Below are 20,604 nucleotides of genomic sequence, written 5' to 3'. Positions count from 1 at the left end.
TATAGTTGTGTACTATATAGTTGTGTACTATATAGTTGTGTACTATAAAAAATACCCTATTCTTTTTATGCAGCTGCCTGCCCTTTCCTTTTCTGGCATAGGATCATATTAATTATCAAGGCTCCACTAAACTATGTATTGAGTTCTTCAAACATCTCCTTCTTCCTTGCAATGACATTGATTCACATTCTGTACTGAGATTTATGCTTTCGTTTTTAGTTTCCTTTCATCTTTCAGCTATTCTTTAATCTTCTTTCACTGATATTTTCTTTCGCTTGAGATTCTGAGATTAGCTTCTCTGCCTCTGATATCTGTTACTCTGCATCAGCCAACAGTTAAGAAATGCTAGTCCAAGAGAAAGGCATTTTCTGAAAATGCAACCATGGTCTAAAATAGTAAACTGAAGTACCAGTACTGGTATCAGTATTTAATTACAGTGAAGAAACACACCTGTAAGATGGTATCTCATACCTGGCCTTATACATACCTAAAATGCCACTTTTACTATGGAATTCTTAGTTCCAAATGTATATATACATACCAAAACTGTCTTTGTTTTCTAGAATCGAAGGCTTACCGTTGTTGAGACTTGCAAAGACAGTTGCTTTTTCCAAAACAAGTATTTTTTCACATATAAATAATAACATTTCAATGACATTCGTAGGGAATAGAACTGCAGGGGTAGATAGCAAGAAGTATTTTAGCATGTTTAGGACTGTTGAGCTATAAGAAAGTACTATGAGTTGGGGAGTGGCATTTACGTATTCTTAGACAAGTCAAGTTGTTTTTTAAGCTCTCAGAAGCCCACAAAATGTCCATTCATCCCTCTTCTTCCTACACATTGTGAACCATTAAATATATCCCAAGAGCCTTTCGGAAAATTAGACTTTAGTTAAAAAAAGTCCCAAGAGTCTCAAATACCTTCTTTTAAATGAAAATACCAAAAGGAGGAGGGAGACATTGCTAGTGCTCGAAATACTTGGAGCAAGGAGTTTGTAGTGTCAAAATGTCCACGAGACACTAACCAGTCACTTTATACCACATTCTGGCCAGGAAGTAGCTAGAAATGAGGATGCTTTTCCAGTTTGACCCATGGGAAAGAACCTTTTCTAACTTTGTACCTGATGTTTGGGGTGCGATGTTTCTTTGTGGGATGTTTTGGAGCTCAAATGAGAGAGTTAGTAAGTTGTTTACCTGATATAGGTTATATATTGAATTGTGGCATTACTGATTTCTCCAGAAGTGACTACTTTTCAGCCCTTACTCTTGCCTATCTTGCCTTTCTACCAGAAAAATGGATTTATTTGGAAGGAGTGACTCAATCTTTACCTACCAGATATTTTGTGTTCTGTAGCCATCTGTGGAGAAGGGTTCAGTATGTTCTCTTTACACAGTTTCAAAAACTGTATCTTCACTTTCTAGTTACCTTGCTGCAGTTTGTGTTGACTTTAGGAACTTTTTTGCTCAACTTCTTTCTTGATTTTCCTTGTGTTCTGTTTTATTGGTTATTCCAATACAGGCTTGACTATAGTCAATAATCAATAGGCCTATGCAAGGCTGTAATTACAGTTCATATTTCAGATGCAGGGTCACATAATTCAGAGCGTCTTTAAGAATTAGTATTTGTTGCTGTCCTGTCTCTGTAAATTCCTTCTTTGAGATAAAGCACAGGTCGCAAAAATCAGATACAGACATTTTCTTTGTTCCTGAAATTGTGTTTTTAAAGCTCAAGACTCTTTTTATGGTGATAAAGACTCTTCTCAAAGTGCTAATAAATCTATAGTGTATTTTCTATCCACCTCGAGGATGAGTTCGTTCATTCTTTTTTGTTCTTTTTTTTAAGAGGTTAACATAACAGAATCACAGAATTGTTAGGGTTTGAAGGGAGCTCTTCAGATCATCTAGTCCAACCTCCCTGGGTCACCTGGAACAGGTTACACAGGAACGTGTCTAGGTGGGCCTGGAATGTCTCCAGAGAGGGAGATCCCAGCAACAAATGATAGATGTCCATTAGTGTGAGATGCTTTGCTTTGGTCTTGGAAGTCAAAGGAAAGAGAAGCATGTTTTCTACCTTCCTTGGTATATCTCTTCTTGTCCATGCATCATAATGTAATGAAATCTTCATGTCAATGTCTGCTGCAGACTGAAGAATTCTTTATCAGGTGCTTTTACTTGCAAATTACATTTCTTGAATGTGCTTATATATTCCAAGGATTGATATGCTTCTGTAGTTTATCCATTTTTTTTTAACATTATGGGCTTTATTGCCTTTTTAATTATCAGTTCTTTTATTATTTGATTTCCCTGATTTATTTCCTTTTCTTATGTGTTAATTCTGTATATCTTGGTGCCACAGAAAATAGGCAACCTATATTTGACTATAAGGGATCTATCTGGTCTTCTTGCCTGTATTTTTCTATGTTACTACCAGAAATCCTTGTTCATTTAATGAACTCTGATACAGTTGCTGCATTACTGTTGGTTTTGGTTCTCCAGCTGTCTATTGTGTACACACTTGTACTGTTCTACTATTTTTGTAATCAATACAAAATAAAATAGGACAAAAGTAGACAGACAATCCCAGCAAAACTCCCATGGTTATTTTTCTAATACATCTGTAAAATATGAGTTTCAGGGTATGATGTTTCTGCAGAATAACAGTAAAAATCATTTCACCATGACTGGGTTAGAAGTCAGTAGAGGTTGTTGATTTTTCATTTCCCCCTTTCTTTTTACTAGAAAAAGTCTGTCCTTCCTGTTTACTTACTCAGTTTTATCTTCTTTATTGCAGAAGAGTTGTCTGTAAGCATCTCTGTTTCAAATTGCCAGGTCCAGGAGAATGTGGTGAGTCATGTGCATTGTATTATAGTCATATTTATTTATCTAGGCATTACCAAGTAATTGGTAGTAACGGTATCTGGCTCAGAAAACAACACCAGGGCACTGTAGCTAAAGAAATCCATGTTACATGCAGGCAGCACTATTTACCTGCCACAGCTGTTAGTTTGTATGAAAATATCCCTGCTTGTAGTGCAGCTAAGTGGATCTTCTTCAGGAAAAGTTTGTTGTGTTTTCCCACTCCCTTCAGTGGTAATCCTTTACAGAGTTTGATTAATGCCAAATATAAATACAGCTTAGCCAGAACAGTCCTGAACATTTTGATTACTTCTGATATTTGTGATTTCTTTTTCTCATACTTTAGGATATCAGCTCTGTGTACCAAATATTTGCCGATGAAGTGCTGGGTTCTGGTCAGTTTGGTATTGTATATGGAGGTAAATGGCATTATGTTCCATTATGCATTTATGAAGGTAGATTGTCTGATAAAATTAGCCTTTTCATGTTTACTTAGCTGTATCTGGAATGTCTAGGTGAAGTTTATCTTGTTGAAAGTTTTGTTTGGATTACTTTGTCTTGTGTCTCTGCAGTTTTATGTACACTATTTCTTACAACTAAATTTTTTGCATTTACAGTTTTGCATTGGCATCATAATCAGTTTAGAGTATGCATTGCATATTTGTATTCAGTTAAATACAAAGCAATCCTATTCTGAGTTTGGCCGTGGTTAATGATTTGGTTTTTTTTTTAATTTGCAAATTCTAGCACTGTTGTCTGTGTTATACAGTATTAGAAGTCATGTATTTGAAGAGGCTGTGAGTTATACCTGTTTTGAATGACCTCTGAGAGATGTGGCCAAAAGTAAATAGAAAAACACATAGTTAAGGGTTTGACAGTATTTATGCAAACATATTATTGACAGATTTTATGCAAACAAATTTCTGTCAGCAGGATAAATTAGAGAGAAGAATTCTTTGTCAAGAGCCTTGAAACCCAAACCTAAGTTTCAAATATATTTTATCACCTAGTTTTTAAAAACTTCTATTGCCACATATAACTTTTTTATAATATGTAATAACAAAAAGAAGAAATACTAGAAATACATCATATGAACTGTTTCTATCTCTTTTTTTTTTTTAAAATCTTGTGTTATATCTCAAGTGTTGAGAAAGCCACAGACCATAAATCTGGAAAGAAAGAAAAAGTCATAAGTAATGATTTAAAAGTGGTAACTTTTCTGCTTCTGTCATGTTTCCTTTTTAGTCAGGAAGTATTGTGGCTGTGATTTTTCTGTGTGCCACTTGCATAGTTAGATACTTTATTACTCCTAAACTGCTTGATGGAGATACAGGTTGGTCTGGTTTTACATCATTCTCAAGAGAGGTCAGTTTTTTTCCCCACTGTAGTTCTTAGAGCATAGTGTGAAGCAAAGTGTGCTCTTTCTATTATGAATAGAAATGCACAAATGCAGACACTATTTTAATGGTTGGATTTTATTTCTAAATATATTCTTCTAAATTGCCTTGTGGATAAATCTCATGTTGGTATTTTGCATGATTCAATGCTTATAAATGCTTGTAAGCATAATAAACACTTAAGAAAAGCTTTCATTATAATAATTTTTTTTTCCTTAATGAGGCATTAAAATATATAGGATATACATACTTCTTAAGATAAAATCACAGGCTGAAACAGTATGAAAAGAGAATATAAAAGATTATTGTTTTGCTGGCTCTTCCACACTGCTTAATTGTTGCTGCTGTCTGGGGAGACTAGATCTGGTAACTTCTAATATTGGCTTATCCCCACTTGTGTAGGCTTACTGATATAATGGTAGCAAAATCCTTTTATTTAAACAAATAAAGGTAAAATTAAGCTGCTTTCATTGTCGTGGGGCTTTTCTTGTTGTTGTTTTTAGGGGTTTTTGTGTCCTCTATTCTCCACAGACATTTCCAAAATTGCAAATCAAGAAGCTATGTTTCACTGAGAACAGTTTCCCTCTACTTTTCTTACTTTTTTTAATTTGAAGTGTGTGAAAAATGGAAACAGAAAAAACTATTCTTGACCATTTCTTACTGATGTAAAACTTGCACTGAAACCTGGTTGACTGTGTTTTGCTTAAGAAAAGGAATTTTCAAGCTGCTTTTCTGTTAGTCTTTCTTCATGTTTCATTTTTAGCTGTGATCTAGCTTCTGTAGTTCAGTGTTTTCTTAGATTGGTTGGTTTGCTTTACGTTCTTTATCAGCCTAGCATTTGTCTTCTGTGTTTTGCATCTGTAATTGATGGTATTTCTACTGTGTTTCAATGTCCTTCATCCACATCCTTCTGCTGTGTTTCAATGCCCTTTATTCATGATGATGTTTAAGGCAGGTGCATTAGTTGCTTGGCACAGCAGCCTTTCCTGTGCCTGCCTAAGCCTTGGCCACCAGTACTGACTGCAGAGCAGCAGGGAAGGCCAGCTGGGTAGCTGGTGAGGCATAGCTGTGCTCCCCACAGCAGTGCTGGTAGAACCCTCTGTGCCACTTGCACTGTAGCTGTGTGTCATCCCTTGTCCTCAAATGGCTTCCAAACCTTTCGCTGAGTGGGTAATGACTACTTTTACTTTGGTGCAGACTTACTGTCCTGTATTAGTTTAGTATTAAATGTCTTAGATTACCAAGGTCTTCCAATGTGTGATCCCATTACCCTCTCTGATGTGACTGTGATAGAAGTCAGTTTAGAAGTTGTGAAGAAGCTGGGGGAAGCATTTACAGCTACTCAGTCAGCCCCGGAAACAGCTTTCCTGTGTATTGCAGAATGCTTCTCGTGTAGCTGATGCAGGTGGCAGAAAGGAATAGTATATGGTGCTATGAGCATGGGTTTTTCTTACCACAACCTTTTAGAGCCTTTTGATCACAGTAAACTGCCCCTGTGTTAAATGTCTTGTTACTCCTTAGGGCACGTAATTACTGTCTCGTTCCCACAGAGTATTAGGTAGGTAATCTCCTGTGCATGTGGAGCCCATGAAAATATGAAACCACTGGAGAAGGCTTGTAGATCTGTCTTTACTTTGGCCTTGAATTGGTTTTTTGTTGTTTTTTTACAGAAGAGAGGCAATATTCTGTGGAGTATCTATTACTTGTTTGTGCACAAGTTCCTTGCACAAGCAAAAACTTCACCTAATACATCTAATGTCAATGTGCGTACCTGACAGCAAAGTAGTAACTAGTTTAAATTTGATCTTCAGAACTCCTGTTGAGGTTGACCACTTCTTTTACTCATATGCCAATTTTCAATTTTAAATATAAATATAGTAATATTGTACACTTGACAGAATATACTTATTTCCCCTAAAAGGAATTTCTGCTTTAATGTTTTATAACTATGAATTGCTTCTACCTCTTGATGGCTGACATTGACTTTCTGTTTAGGAAAACATAGGAAGACTGGAAGAGATGTGGCTATCAAAGTAATTGACAAGATGAGGTTTCCAACTAAACAGGAAAGTCAGCTTCGTAATGAAGTAGCCATTCTCCAGGTATAAAAGTGTTTTTGGATAATACTGGAGTTTTGTCTCAAACCATTAATGACATTTTTCATTGTGTGTAAGCACTGTGAATTGTTTTTTAAATCTACGTATGTGATTTCTGAGTACTTTTTAAGAGGGAGTCTTAAAAGAGCAGGATTTCCTGATTACTTGGTAGAGTTGATAACTTGGGGGTGGAACCTACTCCCTGTATGAGATCCATCAAAGACATGTATTTTGGCTCCATGTTATCTCCCCTTGGTAGCAGGCAACTGTACTATTTTCTGCTGCCTTCCACTACTGGCTCCTCAGTCTTTGAGTGTTATTCATACACATGGTAGCTTGAGTACAGAACATGCATCAACTATTAAATTAATCATTATGGATAACTTGTGTTAAACGAATTAGTCTTAGTAGTTCTAATTGGCATGTTTCATAGCTTGATGTTTGTTTCAGGCTAGTTTCTTGCATCAGTCATCATGGGATTTTTTTCACCTCTATCTCTGCACTTAACTGGTTTTTTTTGTTTGTGGTGCAGCATTTCTTTGTAATTCAGGATATTTCATACTGTTTTATTTTAGTGATATACCTATGCTACTTTATTTTAGAATTTGCACCACCCTGGGATTGTGAACCTGGAATGTATGTTTGAAACCCCAGAACGGGTCTTTGTTGTGATGGAAAAGCTGCATGGGGATATGCTAGAGATGATTCTTTCCAGTGAAAAAAGTCGACTTCCAGAACGAATAACTAAGTTCATGGTCACTCAGGTTGGCATTCAGTTTCTCTACTTTGGGAGGAAAGACTACATTTGGCTTTTGTAATTATGAGAGGATGGAATTTGGAGAAGGTTATTTAAGAGACAGCACAGAGGGCTGCATATCTAATGAAAGTGGAATAAACATGAAAAGAACTTCAGATGTTAATGATGTTAATTTTTCTGGTCCTTCTTTCCTAAGATATAAGATTATGGGCATCTACAGATGAATGTCAAGACAGTAAGTGGCGGAGGAGAAAAAAAGGGATGGTAGAATAAAACCCATTGGTTCCAAGTCTAGATAGGCTGGAAAAAACAGTACTTGCACAGTATATATGGGTTTGTTCTTGAGGACTATGTTGATATAAATTGCTGTATTGGTTAGTGTGTGTGTTGTTTGACACTTCTAATCTGTTTTAATATGTTCATAAAATGTTCTTTCTTTTTTGTAGATACTTGTTGCTTTGAGGAATTTACACTTCAAAAATATTGTGCACTGTGATTTAAAACCAGAAAATGTACTACTAGCATCAGCAGAACCGTTCCCTCAAGTGAGTGAAGATTAAAAGTACTACTTTCATCATTTTTCATTGTTCTTTTCTAAAAGAAATATAGACATTGCAGCTTAAAAAGCAGCCACTTGTGGGATTGTTCAACTGAGATGGCCTAGAATTACTTGAACTGGATGTATTATAGTTGTCTCTTTTTTTTTCCCTTCTCCTCCCAAATGTCTTTAGTGCATTGCTCTTTCTTATACCCTAAGGAGGGCTTATTAACTTGGGGTTAAGTGTTGGACTTGATCTGGATCCTTTTATCTGTACGAGTGCCTGCTGTGTTGAAGTTAAGGAACTGTTGCAGAACCATGAACATTACAGCATTGCTGCACACACCAGGCTGTTGATGCTTTTTGCCTGGATGTTCTGTCCAGAATTGGTTTGGTCTGAATTTGAGAGTTGTTTGATTTCTATGTAGCTGAAGCCTCCAGCTTCAAGAATATGATTAAGAGGAATGTGATATGGCTGGGATTCATGTGTGTTTTTAACTTTGGTTCTGTGCCTTGTGAGGGTGCAGATTTACCTTTGAAATGAGGTGAGTTTGGAATCAAGTTTTTTGTCCTTATTTGCACACTTGTGGCCATGTACTACGCAAACTGCCTCAGAGCCGAGGTTCATACCTTGATCTGAAGCATGGCTGATTCACAGTCTGCAAAACCAGCAGCCTAAAACCTTAACTGACTGGCTTATGTAGTGTTTTGTCTCTGTTTTAATGTGTACAATGTTAAACTGATGGCAGAAAGGGTATCAAGTACCCCTCTGGTCTCAGGCAGTAGCATGCTTTGGAGATGAAGCAGAGATTTCTCAGCGTAAAATATGTTTCTTTTGCAGGTGAAGCTGTGTGATTTTGGCTTTGCACGCATCATTGGTGAGAAGTCTTTCAGGCGCTCTGTGGTGGGGACTCCTGCTTATCTTGCCCCTGAAGTGCTCAGGAGTAAAGGTTACAACCGTTCCCTAGACATGTGGTCAGTGGGGGTCATTGTCTATGTGAGCCTCAGTGGTACATTCCCATTTAATGAAGATGAGGATATAAATGATCAGATTCAAAATGCAGCATTTATGTACCCGCCAAATCCTTGGAAGGAAATTTCTAGTGAAGGTAAAGAAATTAATTTTCTCTGTTAGAATGTTTTTATGGGAAGATAACACATTCAAATGCTTAAACCTCAAGGTTCAGTCAGAAAGGAGTGTGTGAATTATTGGTAGTTTGAGTTTAGTAGACTATGCCAAAGTAGATAAATACGACCTGGCATACATTTCTGAAAGATAAATTGTTAAATATAATGCTTTAGATCATTTTCAGGGCAGGAGAGTTAATAGATTTAGCAAGAAAAATGAATTGCATGCATGAGGAGGGGGATGAATAACCTGAAACTTCCCAAAATTTCCAGTGTAACGTTCAGTCGTATGTGAGTATTTGCTGAATGCTGATCTCAAACCATACTTAATCTAAACTGTAAGCACTGAAACAGTTCAAAGTTGAATCTGGAATTTAGGTTTTGCACACTAGCAAGTATGGATTTAAATGTCAGGTCTGAACAGTCTAGAAGTTTACAATGTTGTCTTCAAGCTCTCCAGTGCCAGCTTTGGTATTAGTAATGTATACATGACTAACACGGGTAGATATGGGAGGGCATGTACAAAAGTATACAATAGTGGAGTTACCTACATAGTTATGGAACACAGGATTATGCTTAAGCTTTTTAGGCACTTCTGAAAATTATTAAAATCAGTAGGGAAAAATATTAATGAATAACATAGTAAAGCTTTTAGTGTTTCCATCAAAAATAGAGAGAAGCTTATCCCATACCTTTTTTGTAGTCTCATTTAACATAAGCAAAGCTAAATATGAAGTTCAAGAGCTTGGTTAAATTCAGAAGTATACACATGCACATAAAATTCATTTCCACTGCACTATGTGAATGATGACAGAGATGATTAGTATTTAAACAACACAATTTCTGTTTTGTTCTTCTTTGTCAGCCATTGATTTAATAAACAATTTGCTTCAAGTGAAGATGAGAAAACGTTTCAGTGTTGACAAATCCCTTAGTCACCCATGGTTACAGGTAAACCCATCTGCCTTTTTCACTATGTTCATAATGGGTGAATAATGATTTTTTTGGCTGAAATCCTTCAGAGGCTGCTTCCCTCACATTCTGCTAACAAGCATTCATGGAGGCTTAAGTATTTCTGGTTTTAGCTTTATGTGCTCCAGGATTCTGGAGCATTCATTGTTTTGTCTCTCCCACCCTTTACTTTCTGTCTGACACCAACATGGTTTTACTCTTTTGGCTCCTCCCCTGAATGTGGGCAGTGATGAGTGCAAGGAGCCCTGTGAAATCAGCATGGAGACAAACATTGTTTGTTTGGTGCTGAAGTGGACACAGGGGCTGGTGTGTGCTGTAACTTCTAGTTGGTTTAGAACAGATTTGTTAGGAATGAAATTTATCTACTGCTTTGAGCTGGGTTCCTTTCACAGTGGTTTCACAATACTGCATGCACATACCCATGAGGCTGAGGAAAATTCAAATTATTTTGAGAACAAACAATATTGAAATAAGTATAATTTCATATATGTGTATATATACAATTAATAATAAAGGTAAATAGCCATCTTGTTACAAAAGGTTTTCATTCTTTACAACCTATACTAACCTATTTAATTTTGAACTACTCTTTTTGGACAATGCTGAGGTATTTTGTGGGGTGTTTGCGTTTTTTTTTTTTTTTTTTTTAATTGTTTAGACAGATCTTGCTTGTATCTTGTGGCTTTTTATACTAAAGTAGAGACAAACTGCAGAATTTATCTCTGGGAATGTTGTGCTGCTGTTTCTTAAAAATGCTTCCTTAAATAAATCTCTTTTTGTTCCTTAGGATTATCAGACTTGGCTTGACCTCAGAGAATTTGAAACCCGCATTGGAGAGCGTTACATTACCCACGAGAGTGACGATGCACGCTGGAAAGAACACGCTTACGAGCACAACCTTGAGTACCCCCAGCATTTCATTATGGCTCCTAATCCAGATGACATGGAAGAAGACCCTTGATTTATTTTCGTTATGCTAAATTGTGGCAAAGAGGGATGCTCCGGACAGAAACTGAAGATAAGTTTTGGAACAGCTATTGGTCTTTCCAAATGCTGTATGCATAGTCAGGTGTGTAAAGCCTCAGAGGATCCTGCATTGACATGGGAATAGACTGTCGTCTGACAAGCTTTTCTCCACCTCCGCCTTTAACTATGAGTAGTTACTGTACAGTGGGATAAGCCCTGTTGGGGAACATTTCACTCAGCTGGGTGGCTACAAAGCCATCTCTGAGGTGTAATGTGTACAGGTTGAATGGTTTCTGTGTTTTTCAAGGATTCTTGTTTTTTTTCATAGCCTACGCAATAGGAGTTTTGTAATAGTTTTCTAATCCCTATTTACTAGGCCATAGAGGACTGTTTTCTGTTACTTAGATACATTTCCCATTTCCTAAACTGTGGATGTTGAAAAGAGACTCTAAAAAGAAATTGGTGCAGAATATCTTGGCTAAAGCAATATGTGGTGGTTTAGTCAAATACAGCTTTGTAGATGAAGGAATAATTTGCTGCTGTTAAGACAGTTAAATATGTCTGTCTTTGCCTAATTGAACTTTTTCCAGATACAAAAAAAACCAAACCCATAACTTCTTACATTCCTCTTGAAATGCTGGGTGACAATCTAAGGAGATGACAATCAAAGCTATGCTAGTCCTTTATTTTGTCTGTTAAAGCAATAAGCCACAATGGTGTGCTGCTGTGCAAGGCTGGCACGTGTAGTTGATACACACCAAAGGCATTTTGCCTTAAAACTACACAAGTCATGCACAGAGAGCACACAAGACTTGATGTAGCATATCCTTTCACTCTGGAAGACCATCTTCTAGCAGAAGGATGTGGAAAAATAGGGAAAAATACATGCAGCTTTCTTCCGTTGTTTTGAGTAATTAGATTTTTAAATTTTTCTAATATTTTTTAAATTTTTTTAAGGTTCCTTGGAGTTACATCAAGAGTAGTTTGTAGCCTGCTAGCTTGTATCTTAACTCTGCTCAAAACCTAGGAGTAACAGTGGATGCATCACCTGTTGCTTCTGCCAGGGCAGCTGGATTGTAGGAGAAAGGACTTGCCTTCCCACCTTAACCTGCAGCCCCTCCCATCCTTTTTACGGTGTCCAGTGCTGTTTGAGATGAATGAAGAGTCTGAAACCAACTTCTAACTCAGTTTTTTATGCAGATGCCTCAGTTGAAGAACTCCCAACCACCTGTTGGACTTGTAGCGCAATACAGCAGTGTTCTTTGGAAATGATTCCCTTGGAGAACAGTTCGAGTTCATGGTATTTCAAAGAAGTCTGGGGCCATGAATGCTAAATGCAAATAGAAGAGGAGGGTTTTTTGTCCTATTTCAAAAAACAGAAAGGGTGAAATCTTTATCTTTGTGGGGGATAACAGCATTGTGCTGCTGGAAGGTGCAGGATGGCTGTACATACCACTGATATGCCAAGCTGCTTAACTGGAGCTTGGTTGGAAATACTTATAAAATACTGATAACAGGCTTGAACTGCAAAGTCAGTGAGAGGATTTGGGGTATCTCCTCTCTCCTACAAAGATTTTCTTTTTTGTTTCTGTGTAGATAAGTATTTTTTTCTATTGTTGTTATTCAGGTAAGGAAACAGGTGAGCAGACTTTATAAGTTGTTAGATAAACTTAAAATGTTACGTGGTTATTTTAGGGCTGGCAGCTGCTTGTGAGAGCAGTGACCTGGCAGTCAAGTCAGTGGCAATTGCAGAAGTATATGCCCACAGGTAGGTTTGGGTCTTTGACCCACCTTTTCCTTTCCTATTGCCCTTAATCTTTAACTGCCACTGCATTTTGGAGGCTGAGCTCTGGCTTCGTAACCCTGTTGGGGAGGGTTTCAGGACTGATTCTTCAAAGAGGCACGATTTTTCATTTTTGGAACCAGAGCAGTAACCTGTGACGTTGGTAGTCTGGCATTTGCCCAGGCTTGGCAACGGAAGCAGTGCTGTTTTTCAACTTCCACTGCTAAAGTGACCAAATTTCAGTGAAGCCATTGTATTCTCCCATCCTAACTGTAATAATGTAGATACAGTTTGGTTTTAAACTTCAGATTTAATACTTGAGCTGTCACTTCAGTTTACCTTTGGTTTTTTTGTTGTTTGTTTGTGTTGTTTTAAGGGAGGAAATAAAGCCAGCTCAGTCACTTGAAAAAGCACAACAAGAATAGAGGAAGGAGGGGACAACAATGAAGTAGAAGGCCTGGCTGATGTCTCTCCCCATGAAGTCTGCTTTGCTTCAAAATATTATACGAGCTATTTATTCTTCAAGTTGTATTAAAATAAAAATAATGCTGTTGGCCTTTGGAGGAGATTGCCTGATCATATATGCAGACTTATGGGGCCAGACAATAGAAGCCACAAGCAGCTAATAGCCAAGAAACCAAAAAAAAATCAGACATACATAAGGAGTAAACTTTCTTCAGAGTAGTAAAAATAGCTGAGTTTTTTATTCCCTTTTTTTCTACCTTAACTGCAAACTTTGACAGCAGTAGGTTACAGTGTTTAATACCCTTATCCCTAGATGAATTAAGTTGCATTCATTCAAGCAATAGTGCTATGGTGATGCTAGGAAAAAAGCTCATGTAAAATTTATAGCCTCGAAAGGACACTGTCAAGTACTTTTATATTTTTATACATCCCATTGTTTGTAAATATCCTCTGATAAGCTTGAAAATAAAATTTATTTCCCTATCAGTCTTGTTCTTTTTATTTACATGAATTATCTCACCTATCAGATGTTCTTAGAAGTAAATACTTGCTTGTTTGTGGATTTGACATTAGATATGCTCTGCTTTGGGAATTCTGTTAGCAGTAACTTCTTTTGCATGCATCCTGTCACCATTCTCTTTATAAAAATATTTTCAAGGCTCCTTGTTTTTATTGAAGTACAAAAGCTGAGTACATTTAAAGACTCCTTAGCACATCTCTTTGTTACTGACAAGTTTTGATTCACTAGTCAATACTTCACTCAGCTCTATCCTAAGACCCCTGAAACATTGTTCATTCTCTGCTCTGTGTCCTGGTTTCTGTATGAGCAGTGTTTTATTACCACTTATACTGCTTTGAGTAGGTCAGTCAGGAGGTTTACTGTGCTGCACTAGATTTCCTCTGAAATAGCACTCCCTACCAAAATGTGGCTGGGCCCTGATGCATAGATCGGTTTGAGAAAATTGCCTGAAGAAGGTGATACTTATCTGCTTTCAGTTCAAAGATACTTAGTTCTTACTTTACTGCATATATGTTAATTACAATATTGCAAAACATTTAGTATGTAAAACCATAAAACGCATTCCTTTTACTGGGATTTGTTTTTCAAATTTAACAGGATGTTATTGAAAACTACTGCTATCAGACATTTTGCTATAGTATTTGAAATTACTTCAGTAAGAGTTCATGAAATCCAGCAACAGGTGGTAAGGGAGGCTTCGATTCTGGCTTATCTTTCTTGTCAGGATGTACAAGTCTGTGGTGAGGCAGCAGGGCAAAAAAGTTAAAGCAGTCCCCCATGTTCTCAGGATTCATCAGCATATCGTAGCTGTGAAGTAACTGCTCACGAGTCGCTGTGTCACGTGAATTCTGCAAGAGCACCTGAAAAAGGAATGTAGGTTACAGCTCTTCTTGCTTTCCTCTAAATTCCCACATACCTGCAATCCCTTTTGCATCCTTTTCACTTACGCTAATTAACAGTGCTGTAATGGTTGGTGGAACTGGTGAGATCACTGGTGGTGCTACATACATCCATGTATGAGCTAAGCTTTGCATTAAATGCTCCTAAATATAATATTATCAATTTACTTCCAGGGATCCTGAGTAACTTATGTCTAGGAGAAGCAGCTTTTTGATCTCCCATCTATGTGTTATTTTGAACAACTTCATTTTAAAATCAGATGTTTATAAAAGCTCTCTTGCTGCTTAAAAGTACTGTCTGTGGGTTAGGAGAGTTTATGTACCTGTAAGCACTATCGTACCTGCAACCGGAGGTCAATGCCCATGTTTTTTAAAAACTCCCGCTGTTTTATGGGGCCTAATGTAGTTGTTCTTTCCTGTGTCATCTTTCGAAGATAGCTGAAATCAACATCTGCTGTCAGGTCTGCTGTGCCTGGAGCACTCAGCACATCATGAAGTTTGTGATTCCGGAAACCCTGAAAAATTAAATTGGAAGATTATACTCTGTATAATCTGTACAGATTATCTGTACAGCTGTATGACAGCTGTAGTCCAGCTGTCATAGTTGGGGCCAGCAAAAACTTAAGTTGTGCATTTGAGGAGTGAGAATAGCAAATTATACATGGAAAATTTGAGATAAATCTACTGAGGGCTCAGATTATCCTCTTCCATCTGACAGAAACCCTTGTGGGTACAGATTAAATAAGAATTACTCAATTTTATGACTGCAGCATAATGCAGTTTTTGCTATTACATTCACCTAAGAACTTTCTTTTACAAGAACCTAATGATCAAAGGGACGAATAAAAGGTAACAGAGTATTTGGGCTTCTTCTTTGAGGGTAAATGACTTACCCGGAAGGTGTCAGTTTTGGTTCCATCATGGCCATAATCCGCAACCAGTGCAGCCCCACCATCCTTCTCTATACGACAGGCAAGCCTCTGGATGATGACACCAGCCTCGGGACACACTTCCACGTGATCTCTCATTTCTTCTGGCTAATGCAGAGTTCAGAGACCAAAACAGCTGTATTAGCAGACAAGTACAGGGCAAGAGTTCTTCACTCTTGATGTCTTGGGACTGAGGTACAGGGCGGGTATTCTAGGCTACCTACAGCTTGAGCTAGTTTTTGCTATCAGTCATTTTCAATGAGTGCTGGATTTCAGTCACCTCTATTGTAGTAACCTGTGGTCCAAGAAAAATTTTTCTACCGATTAAGAATACCTGCATCAGGTGAAACCTCCTTAGTGTGGTACTGAAAGAATGAAAATTGCTCTTCAACTGTGCACACCCTTCAAAGAGGCCTTCCCGTGTGAAATTTTGTAGTTGGTTTTGATCTCCAGTACTTCATTTTATAACTTTGAGTAGCCAGTGAACTTCAGCAAAAAAAACCACTCATGGACCCTTTCCATTAAAGGTCAGCGTAGCACAGAAGCTCCCAGCTGCATTGCAGCAGTAGCATGCAGCAGGCTGAGAGCCTGGCTGGGGCAGGGCCACTGCCGAGATGGGGATGTGACACACACAGTGCAGAACTCTCCCTTGTCACTCGCTGCCTCAGTTTGCTCTCCGAAGCATTTTGTGCGTTCAAGCTCTGATTTTGCAGAGTTGGGTAGGTGTGTTATTTCTGTGCTATATTTTCACAGCATACAAAAAAAAATGCTTGTGGAAATTTTGCAGAGTGGAAATAAGGTCTATTTACTTGTTTGTAGACTGAGAGCCCTCCTCTTGCTATCAAGGTAATTGAGAAGCAGTAAATGTACTTGAAAGAGTCAGTAAAAGTGTAAGTATGAGCTCTGTTAGGCATAAACTCACTTGGATGAAGTTTTCTGTCGCAGGGGTGCTGGATGGTGACAGGACAAACCGCAGCTGGTCAGGAACTTCTGGATCTATATCAACCAACACTTCCCGCCAGCCTTTCTCAGTTCTCTGTTTAACAAGCCCAAAGTACTCATTTTACATTCTAATGGGTACCACAGCATCTTGTTTATTTGACTGAACTAATATGTCAAGCATTTTCAGAAATGTTTTAAGAACACAATATGCTATTAAAACCAATTACTCATCCTATTCAATTCCAGTAACTGCTTTAGAAAAAGCTTGTGGTAGAGTCTCATCTGCAGAGCCAACAAATACTGGTTTAATGACACTTAAAAGGAATGAATGATGCTCTGAAGAAAAATGTTGCCTCTTCTATTGACAGTGCAACGTTTAACTTATCAAAATAAAATAATTCATTCGACCAGAGATTTTTCATAAACTAATTTCTTCTGAATCATAACCAGCCTCTATTAGCTACTCTCATTGCCATTTAAATGAAAGTCCTTCAGCCTTTTGTTAGTAGTGCTAGAGAAAATCATGTGGAAATTAATAACTTTGTTAATGTAACATCAGAAATAAAAAACCCAACACTTTCAGCATTATTTCAGCAGAAAGAAATCCTTAGCTTTCTACAAGTTTTTCCATTCATCAGCGTTCCATTTTATCAGCAGAGACAGTACATATGTCTAATTTGGCACCCTAATTCTGTTCTTCCTCAAAGGGAAAAAGTGTTTGAGCAGATGGTCACAATTACAATAATAATCTTGTTATACCTGAAATTTATGTATTGGCAAGGCATCAAAGAACTCATGTGCTAGGTAAAAGCTGTAACCTGGGGGAAGGTAAAACAAGAATGCATTAAATTATTTATGCTTCTGTAGCAGCTTCCAGTTGAAAATTAATTTTTTTAATGAATTAAGCTAATTAATGTGGTTGTGAAATAATTACTTCCACCTTGGATACATCAAAGAAAGTATTTCTACAGCTAGTTCTAGTTTCCCGTCCATGAATTTTAGATCACTATATCATGAAAGGAAATTCAGGCAAAGCCAGTGAATGGTTTTCTATGAAAAGAAAACATCAGAAAATGAAATTGGATAGCTATCCCCAAATAAAGGTCGGCAGAATAGGTTGCAGTTATGAAAATGAGTCAATATCCGGCCTCAGGCTTGTACAAGTAAGAGCAGACATATTTTTAACTACTTTTCTGTCCAGTGTGAAGGATAGAAGAGATGCCCTCCGTTACCAAAAGCTGCATGTGAAGGAAGGACACCATCCCTTTAATGAGGTGTTCAAGCTGCTTACCTGACGGCACATCTTGAATGTCTCTGTACCAAAAAATGGGAATTCCAGTCTTGCTAATGCCTTTCATGTAAGCAGACTCGTCCTTGGGGCTTGGTTGCATCTTCCCTCCTGTCAGTATCCGTGCTTGGATCTCACCGAGTTTGGGACTCACTTCTACCAGGTGAACAGAGATATCACATTTACTAAGTACAGAGGAGAGCTGGCTGAAGACCTATAAAGGCAGATCAGTTCTGTTAGCCACAGTCTTGTGCAGTGTACATTAAAGGCTTAAGTATTAACTTTCATCTCATTACTGACAGTCAAGATAAAAAATTTATTTGGCTTTCTGTTTAATAAAACAGCCTCAGTGAAATAGACTGCATTCAGAAGGAAGTGAAGTGGGAATTTCTTCATATATTTTAATAAAAGCTGCTATGCTTCTTGTAAAGTTGGCAAAACACAGCACATATTACATGGCTGTAAGGACAACATGAAATGCTAATTGGAACAGTAATAGCAGCTCCTCTAAGATCTGCAGAGAGTTTAACATTAGGAGAAAAATGGTTCAGTTTTCACTGACACCATAAACAAGTGTTCAATATCCCACTGTTCTTATTATTGATTAACATATGTAAATAAAATAAAAGTTTTTCTGAGATGCTAAATCCCATTAGTGATCTGTTTATGAATCAGCAGTGTTTTAATTGACAGCCATGCAAGCACAACTGAACACAAAGGGTTAATTCCAAAGAAACAAGCCCCTAAAATCCCCAAAAGAACTAATACAATTTCACTAATGTGTTACTGTTCTCCCTCCCTTCTTCTTATTCCTTGCACTGAGGCCTCCATCCCAGTTACACGCAGCTCCTAAATGCTTTCTAGTTTGGATAACGCTTTCATACTCAGAAGTAATTTGTAATGGAATATTCCTGCCCTCCCCTTCTATCAAGTGGTGTTTGGAAGATCACACACGTGTCCATGCAGTGGGCACACAATGGCCTCTGTTCCACTTCTGAATGAGAGACCTGGTGTCTCAGACACACACATCTATTTCAATTTAAGTCTGAGCTGCAAACCTGACTGAAGTGATTTGGTTACTAGGGAAGGTTAAACCCTGACAGCAAAACATCATTCCTTCAGATTTCACAGTAGCCAGGGAATAAAGCCAGAAACAAAAATATGAAGTTTTCACCTACCCGTAATATATCCTCAGTAAGGGTGCCCCTCCCTGGGCCCAGTTCCACCAGCTGGAAGGTGTTAGGTTTGCCCATGGCCATCCATTCACTAATATACCATACTCCTATTAACTGTCAGTGAGAAACAACACAAAGGGTTACAGTAGTAACTTCAGAACTTGTGGAAAGTGGTACCTGCCTTTTCTTTGATAATAACTAAGATAATACAGCCACATTCTCTCTCCACATTTCAAAGTTAATAATAATAATGATACATAACTTCATGCTCTTCTCTTTAAATAATTAAATTGATGATTGTTTGCTGTCGGCCCAACAGAAGCAACTCTCCATCAGTAAATGCGGGGACTCTGTTCTGGCTGAACTTTTACTTAAGGCTCAAATGCAGGTCACTGCCCAGGTGCCTCTGAACAACTGTTCTTCACAACAGTGCATTTACCAAAGTGTTAACAAGAACAGCAGTCAGTGCATCTTCACTACCGAAAACGAAACACAAACCAGAGTCAGCCAGACCGAACTTTGGAAATTATTTTTGAGGAGAATTTTCACAGTGGGAAACCACCATAACTCTCTTTATTTATAAACAAGTTCCATATGAAAGTAAGCGTTAATTATCACAGACCCTGTTTCAGACTATACACATGAAAGGACTTTCAGTAAAACACCCCTTCCTCCCTCAGAACCAATTCTGATTTTGGGAAATAACTTGAATCTTATTATTGCTACCCAAGTATTTTGACATTGGTAAGGTACCAGAACACTGGCCTGGAAATCACAGAATGTGTAAAGTTGGAAGTGACCACATCTAGTCCAACCTCCCTGCTCAAGCAGGGTCCTCCTACAGCACATGGCACAGGGTTGTGTCCACACAGTTCTTTGCCTCTTGTCCTATTGCTCGGCACAACTGAGAAGAGCCTGGCTCCATCCTCTTGATACCCTCCCTTCAGATAGTTACAGACATTGATAAGTCCCCTCTGTTGTCTCTTTTTAAGGAAGAGGCTGAACAGGCCCAGGTCTCTCAGCTTTTCCTCGTAAAAGAGATGCTCCAGTCCTTTAATTATCTTTGTTGCCCTCCGCTGGACCGACACCAGGAGCTCCATGCCTCTCCTGTACTGAGGAGCCCAGATCTGGACACAGCACTCCAGATGCAGCCTCATCAGAACAGAGAAGGGGGCAGGATCACCTCCCTTGACCTGCTGGCAATGCTCTTCCTGATGCATCCTAGGATGGCATTGGCCTTGTTGGCCACCGGGGCACACTGCTGGCCCAGGGACAGCTTGTTGTCCACCAGGACCCCAGCCAGTCCCGCGGGGACAAGGTAAACAAACAAACAAACAAGCAAAATCACTCAGGACACACGGAACTGCGTTACCTCTCCGAACACCTGACTTATTTCAGGCGAGGTGATGAAGTCCCCGCTCTCGCCGATGCCGCCGCGGCGGGTGTAGTAACCCTGGGGGGGGGGACAGAGAGGGGAGAGGGGCCGGGGTCGCGGTGAGCGGCGGGGCCGAGGCACAGCCCCCCCGGGCCGCCCCGACCCGTTCCCGGCGCACCTGTGCGGGGTTGGTGAGCGCCTCCCGCATGTACTCGGCCACCGTCACGGGCCCGCTGGCCCGCAGCTTGCGACACAGGTGCCGCAGCAGCGCCCCGTCCCCGCCGGCCGCCGCCGCCGCCTCGCCCCCCGCGCCCGAGCACAGCCGCGCCGCCGCCGGAGCTGCGGGGAGAGCAGGGAGAGAGGGGGCTCAGCGGGGCGGCCCCGGCAGGAGCGGCGGGAGAGGCGCGGAGGGGCGAGAGGCGGCGCTCACCGTGGGGCGGGGACGGGCCGCGGGGCAGCCGCCGGCGGCCGGCCAGGAGCGCGCGGCGCGCCAGCAGCAGCACCATGGCGGCGGCTCC

General features: G+C 39.3%; 2 protein-coding genes across 2 annotated transcripts in view; one reads left to right on the top strand and one right to left on the bottom strand.

Moving 5' to 3' along the window:
- PRKD3 (protein kinase D3) overlaps positions 1 to 13,444 on the top strand; it is a 44,965-nt gene extending 31,521 nt beyond the window's left edge. The window contains exons 12-19 of the mRNA XM_027641707.1: positions 2,792 to 2,844; positions 3,203 to 3,275; positions 6,249 to 6,355; positions 6,952 to 7,113; positions 7,553 to 7,651; positions 8,486 to 8,753; positions 9,638 to 9,723; positions 10,532 to 13,444. Of these exons, the coding sequence (XP_027497508.1) occupies positions 2,792 to 2,844; positions 3,203 to 3,275; positions 6,249 to 6,355; positions 6,952 to 7,113; positions 7,553 to 7,651; positions 8,486 to 8,753; positions 9,638 to 9,723; positions 10,532 to 10,705 (1,022 nt within the window). The 3' untranslated portion in view covers positions 10,706 to 13,444. The remainder of the gene's footprint in view (positions 1 to 2,791; positions 2,845 to 3,202; positions 3,276 to 6,248; positions 6,356 to 6,951; positions 7,114 to 7,552; positions 7,652 to 8,485; positions 8,754 to 9,637; positions 9,724 to 10,531) is intronic.
- On the bottom strand, positions 13,183 to 20,592 carry NDUFAF7 (NADH:ubiquinone oxidoreductase complex assembly factor 7). The gene is made up of 10 exons (XM_027641705.1): positions 20,517 to 20,592; positions 20,265 to 20,425; positions 20,084 to 20,164; positions 18,715 to 18,825; positions 17,540 to 17,750; positions 17,008 to 17,066; positions 16,229 to 16,342; positions 15,271 to 15,414; positions 14,719 to 14,892; positions 13,183 to 14,338 (listed from the first exon to the last, which is right to left on the bottom strand). Exons 1-10 carry the CDS (start codon positions 20,590 to 20,592, stop codon positions 14,126 to 14,128), a joined length of 1,344 nt encoding a protein of 447 aa, XP_027497506.1. The 3' UTR covers positions 13,183 to 14,125.
- Positions 20,593 to 20,604: the final 12 nt, after the last annotated feature.

This window comes from Corapipo altera, unplaced genomic scaffold (genome assembly GCF_003945725.1).
Source record: "Corapipo altera isolate COAL_440 unplaced genomic scaffold, ASM394572v1 48b, whole genome shotgun sequence".
NCBI lineage: Eukaryota > Metazoa > Chordata > Aves > Passeriformes > Pipridae > Corapipo > Corapipo altera.
The sequence above is the reverse complement of the archived record's forward strand: the minus strand, read 5'-3'. Positions and strand labels throughout refer to the sequence as shown.

Excerpts from the sequence above, each read along its gene's own strand:
- NDUFAF7 (XM_027641705.1), bottom strand. The coding sequence starts at position 20,592 with ATGGTGCTGCTGCTGGCGCGCCGCGCGCTCCTGGCCGGCCGCCGGCGG. Across the intron at positions 18,826-20,083 it reads TAAGTCAGGTGTTCGGAGAG|TTAATAGGAGTATGGTATAT; the intron begins GTAACGCAGTTC and ends TCTCACTGACAG. Across the intron at positions 14,339-14,718 it reads GCATTGACCTCCGGTTGCAG|GTGCTCTTGCAGAATTCACG; the intron begins GTACGATAGTGC and ends TTCCTTTTTCAG.